This window comes from Pleurodeles waltl, chromosome 10 (genome assembly GCF_031143425.1).
Source record: "Pleurodeles waltl isolate 20211129_DDA chromosome 10, aPleWal1.hap1.20221129, whole genome shotgun sequence".
Lineage (NCBI taxonomy): Eukaryota > Metazoa > Chordata > Amphibia > Caudata > Salamandridae > Pleurodeles > Pleurodeles waltl.
This window is the reverse complement of record NC_090449.1, coordinates 89,823,916-89,829,915: the sequence shown is the minus strand read 5'-3', so window position 1 is coordinate 89,829,915 and position 6,000 is coordinate 89,823,916. Positions and strand designations below refer to the sequence as shown.

Sequence of the window (6,000 nt, the reverse complement as noted above, 5' to 3'; positions counted from 1 at the left end):
TCTACTTCTGACGTTCCCCATCGTCTGAATATCTGTTTCAGTACTGCTTGATTGAGTTCCCATTGGTGGGAGCTTGATGCTTTCCTGCTTAACGTGCCAGCTTCTACATTGTCCTTCTCTGGAAGATGAACTTCAGTTAGGTCTATTTGTCTCTGAATTGCACACTTCCAGATTTCCTGAGCTATCTTTGATAGAACAAGTGATTGGGTTCCACCCTGTTTGTATAAAACACTACATTGGTATTGTCTGTTTGAATTAATTTTGATTTTCCCCACAGCTCTTCCTGAAAGGCTTTCAAAACTGGGACCACAGTTTTTAATTCCAGGAAACTGATAAGCTGGACCACTTCATATTCTTTCCATACACCTCTGACCTTAAGTAAGCCATTATGAGCTACCCAACCCATATGCGAAGCATCTGTAGTTATGGTTATTGTTGGAGTTGCTTGCATAAAGTGTCTTCCTGCTGTTAGATGCGATCTGTTCCACCACGCCATTTCTTGTATTTTCTGTGTGACAACCACTAGATCTTCCCTACTTCCCATAACTTGTGACCATTGATTTTGTAGTCGTTCCTGAATTGGAGTCATATGTAGCCTCACATATGCAATAAGAGGGATGCATGAAGCCATCTTACCCAGAATTTCTCACACAGTCCTCACTATCGGAAACTCCCCCATCAGGTAAAGCTGAGTTTCTCGAAATAGTGACTCCATCCTCTTCTCGGAGGGATATGCTTTTGTCTCTACTGAGTTTATTCTCGCTCCCAGAAAGAGTTTTTCTTGTTCTGGTTTTGGCAATGATTTTTCATATTTATTGAAAATCTCACTCTGGAAAGAGTTATCACCTTTTGTATGTCTGCTCTGCATTTGCTAAGGGAGTTTGTGCTTACTAGCCAGCTGTCTAGATAAGGATACACATGTATCCCCTGCCTTCTCAAATGTGCCACCACTGCTGCTAAGCACTTTGTAAACACTCTTGATGCAGATTTTAGCCCAAAGGCCAGCATTCTGAATTGACGGTGTGACCTGTTCAACACAAATCACAAGTATTTTTTGTGTTTTGGATTCACTTGTATGTGCAAGTAAGCATCTGTTAGGTCTGTAGTAGCCACGTAATCCCCCTTTTGCAATTGTGGTATGACCTCCTGCAATGTTGTTGTTTTGAATGTTTAGGTCTTTATAAACTTGTTTATAAACCTGAGGTCTAGAACAGGACGTAAAGGTCTGTCTGGTATTGGGATTAAGAAATATATTGAGAAATTAGCTTGCTTGATCTTTCTTGCACACCCTTTTTATTGCCTTCTTTCTCAGCAACTCTTCTTCCTTGATTAGACACAATGTTTCCTCTCATGTGGACCCTTTTCTTTGGTTCCCTTGCTGGTGGCGACTTGGCCTGTTCTATGAAATACCCAAAGTTTGTAATGTTTAGGATCCAATTGTGTGATGTCACCTTCATCCACTCCTGAAGGAAATGTCTTATTCTGACTCCCACTGTGTTGTGTGAGGTCTTGGTTGGTTACTAATAAGTAAAACAATCACATTTTATACAGTTCTAAAGTGCATAATGTATTTCATTCGTACTTGCTAACTGCTTTATGAAAAGGCCATGTTTTTGCTATGGATGATCTATCAATATTTAACATGGTATTAAGAAATAACAAAATACATGCGCACATCATACGAGACACATGCATTCTAAACCTAGACAGAAATTAAGAACTGCTGTTTAATTCTAAATGAATATAACAAGGGTAATAAATAGCATGAAAAAATAACCTTTGCTTTAAGCTCATCTCCAAAGTTGGGATCATTAAAATCAACAAAGCGGAAGAAAAGGGCACGTTTCTGAGGAATACCATAGTTCTTCGGGATTTCATCCTCCATATATTCTTTCAAGAAAGTCATGTTACAGAGAAAACGGCCAGTAAAAGCCCGAAGTAGCTGAAAAAGTAATTCAATGTCTGCATAATTTCGCCTAGATGAAAAAGAAGAAATAAAGCACATACATAAATTGTAAGCTACTCTTTTTTTATCTATTTGTTTTTAACTACAGGCATGGTTTTTCTGACAAAGGTAGTTTTACGAAAGGTCTATAGTAAGCTCTCAGCAGTCAAAGCCTTGACGTGTGCATCACAAGATACATCATGGTATACCCAACAACCCTATAAGCTGAACTACCGTTTCTAACTATGCCACAATGAACAATTTCTTGATGACTAACATAGTATAACATACCGCAGTCTAACATCTTCAATCTTCTATTGATTGGTTGCAATATAGTTAACACATGCAACTCAAAGAAACTGCCAAAGTAACTGAAAAGGTTACTTATCTGTACATTTAGTTCTACATCATGTGATCTTTGTCAGAGGCTGGCTCAGTTTATGCTGTACACCTATAGTGTGGCACTCTGGATCCAAGCAACCCTTAGTGATGGTGTTTAGGTGCCAGATAGCAAAAGATCTCTAGAGGTAGCTACAGTGAGCAGCTAAACCTTATCCAGGAGGAATGTAAAGCATTTGGAATACCACATTAGTCAGACAGTAACTCTCACACAAAAAAGAACCACACAAGTGTTGCAAAAATAAAGCACTCTTTATTTCAGCACTAACTACTAGTCTAGCATTGGAATACCTCCCTTTGGATATATTTACACAGAATATATATACACCAAATAAGCAGGAATAGCATAAAATGTTAATGGCCCTATTTGGGGTGGGTGGGGGGGTGAGGGGTGGGGGGTGGAGGCGCACATAGTGAACCCAACCAAGGGAAGTGTGGTAGTTAACGAGGAGCTGGGGAAGGACGAAAACACCAGTGGTGAGTACAGCAAGTGTCCCCAGAGACCAGGTGCAGAGTGGTTACCTACCCGGTCGTCCCACAGACTAACACAGGGAAGTCGCGATTGTAATTTGTGACTCTCAGGACCCTTCCCCGGGGAAATCCAAAGACAGGAGGAAGGGTGGAGAGTGTCCCCACCCAAGGATACACAGAAGATAGGAGTACCCTCACCAGGGGACCCGGATGCATAGGAGTGAAAGGACGTTGGAAACCTTCGCTGAAGTCAATTGAGGCATAGGTTGTCCAGCTACGGACGCCACCCGTGGGCCAGGCCGGTAAGTAGGAGCTGAAGATGAAGTTTTTGGGAACCAGCAAGGTCCAGGAGACTCAAAACTTGGGGGGGGGGGAGTGGGGGGGGGGATTTGAAGGGTGGAGTCAGGACTTGCCTTCAGCACAGAGGGAGGCCAGCAGGAGTCATTAGACCCTCCATAAGTGACCCAGAGGTGACGGACACAGCGAGTCACAAGGAGGCCTCAGCAGCACAATACAGAATTCACAGGAGTTGCAGAACGGAGGCTGATCTTCGGAGTGCAGAGTGCTGGAGGCTGGGGCTTCTTGGGCTTGAAGATCTCTTGGAGGAAAAGCCAACAAGTCTTGAGAAGAGCAACAGTCGTGGGCACAAGAGTTCCAGTCTAGTAGCAGCAGCAGGGTCTCACAGTCTCCCAAGTTGGTCAGAAGATAGGCAGGACCCAGGAGGCCACTGAACCACCACCTGTGATGCAGAGCCTTTCAATGTCCGTGGGACATCACTTCCCACCAGCTGGTCGGCATTGTCTTGAGGTGCCTGTGGATGCAGGGGAGTGACTCCTCTCCAAGGGAGATTCCTTCGTGCTTCCAGGTGCTTACAGAGTCCTTGTGACCCTGGAGGATGCACAGCCTTGGATGTTCCAGAAGTCTAGCAGGATCCCGAGAAGCAATGTTGCAGCAGGAGGCTTCTGACCAGAAGCAGATTTGTTTTGGTTCTAAAGCAGACCAGCTTCTGTTCCAGAGGCCAGGAGCAGAAGATGTCTTGCAGAGTGCACCTTGTAGAGTCTTGCTCGACGAATCAGAGGTGCCACCCACTGGGAAGCCCTTAAATAACCCTAAAATGGGGTTGGTCACTCTCTGTAGGTACCCACCAATCAGAGGGATCAGGGACGTCATCTACCTACAGGAAGCTTTTGATATCCTAATACTACTCAGAAAAACTAAACACAACAAAAGAAAACCAACACCTTGGAGAAACACAGAACTTAAAAAGATAAAGCAACAAATCAGAAAGTTGCAGCGGACCTGGCTCAAAACAAACAACAGTCAAGACAAACCTGCAGCTACACAAACTTAACAGGATATACAAATCATCAATCAAAAAAGCTAAAAAAAAAAATAAAAAAAAAAAGAAGGACTACTCAGACAGAATTCAAAATGCTCAATCTACAACCAAGGAATTTTATAAAATTCTCAATTAATTTCGAAAACCTACATGCATGGAAGGAAGTCATCCCACTACTCAAGATTTCACAAACAAATTGGCCACTCACTACACAACCTAGGCAGACACATTGGACTCCTATTTAAAACAGAAGAAAAACATCAGCACCAACCCCTTCCCTAAAATACCCTCTAAGAATAAACCAACCCAACCTGTACAGTCCTTCAAACAAATATCCCAGGGTGAATTTATGGATTTGGTCAAAGCAAGCAGACCTTCTGGTTGCCCTTCTGACTCTTGCCCATCACAAATCTTCATGAACATTCTTCTATCTACTTCTGCTGCCACACCTGTAAGAAGAATCATCAACAACTCTTCAACTTCAGGAACTTTTCCTGTAGACCTAAAAAAGGCATACATACAACCATTATTAAAGAAAACAAACCTAGACTCACAAGACCCCAACAACTACAGACCAATCACAAATGGACCTTTCCTGGGCAAATTGATAGAAAGAGCAGCATTCGCCCAGATGTCACAATTCATTGAAGACAATCTATACTTTCAGACTTCCAAACTGGATTCCGCCCAAGAAGAAGCACTGAATCAGCACTCATAGCAATCTGGGATGATCTTAAAAACACAGTCGACCGAAATGGAGTTGCTGCACTACTTCTCTTGGACCTCTCAGCTGCCTTTGATACGGTTGACCATGATATCCTAATTCAAAGACTCCACGAAGCCAGCATACAAGGGATTGCTCTCGATTGGATTACTTCCGATCTTCAAAAAAGATCTAATATCATCCACTCGCCCCCCTTCTCGTCCGAACCCTACCTCACAAAAGCAGGGGTCCGCCAAGGATCAATCATCTCACCTTTGCTTTTCAACATCTACATGATATCTTGACCAGAACTGGTCAATGATTTCCATCTCACATGCTACAACTATGCAGATGACACACAAATACTACTTAAATTAGAATGCCCCAAAAACATTGAACACTCACAAATCTTCAGTTGCCTCAGAGCCGTTGATCAGTGGATGACCTGGAGCCATCTCAAATTAAATACCTCCAAAACAGAAATACTCATATGTGGTGACTGGAAAAATTATGACCCTCTGTGCGTCTGGCCTGACGATCTCGGACCACCTCCTCAATTATCCAAGGAAGTTAAAAACCTAGGAATCACCATGGATTCGAAGTTAACTATGAATGCCCAATTTACTCATCCCAAGCCTTTGGGTTGAGTAAATGAAGGATATACTCCCAATTAACACATCTGGATTTCTTTCCTCCTCCACCCCCCCATTATTCCAGTCAATCTAACTAACAAACTCTAATATCCGGGGCTCAAATTAACTCATAATAATACTAAAACTGTACTCATTATTTCCTGATACTAATCCAACACTAATTCTTGTTGGTTTCCAGAGTAGCGTGCTACTCACCGAAAAGCGCTTCGACGCCTCGTCAGGGGTAGGAAGCGCTATATAAATACGATTACAATACAATACAATACAATACCTGGCCTAACTAGTCAGATGCTCTCAGGGGCTTCTGCAGATCCTGTTTCCAAGACGGTAGAATCAACCACCACGTGGCAGAGCTCTGTGAATCTCACTAGGGGAGGAGCTGGACAGGAGGGTGGGCACTCTCCTGTCCTTTGTGTGGTTTTGTGCCAGAGCGGGGACCAAGGGTACTGGTGCAAAACGGTTTATGTAAGGAGGGCACCAAAAGGGCCCT

At 43.1% G+C, this 6,000-nt stretch overlaps 1 protein-coding gene across 3 annotated transcripts in view; it reads right to left on the bottom strand.

Annotated features, from left to right (window-relative positions):
- TRRAP (transformation/transcription domain associated protein) overlaps positions 1–6,000 on the bottom strand; it is a 1,102,174-nt gene that overhangs the window by 533,713 nt on the left and 562,461 nt on the right. For all 3 annotated transcript variants that reach the window (XM_069209830.1, XM_069209829.1, XM_069209828.1), the window contains one exon: positions 1,778–1,976. In XM_069209830.1, coding sequence (XP_069065931.1) covers positions 1,778–1,976 — 199 coding nt within the window. The remainder of the gene's footprint in view (positions 1–1,777; positions 1,977–6,000) is intronic.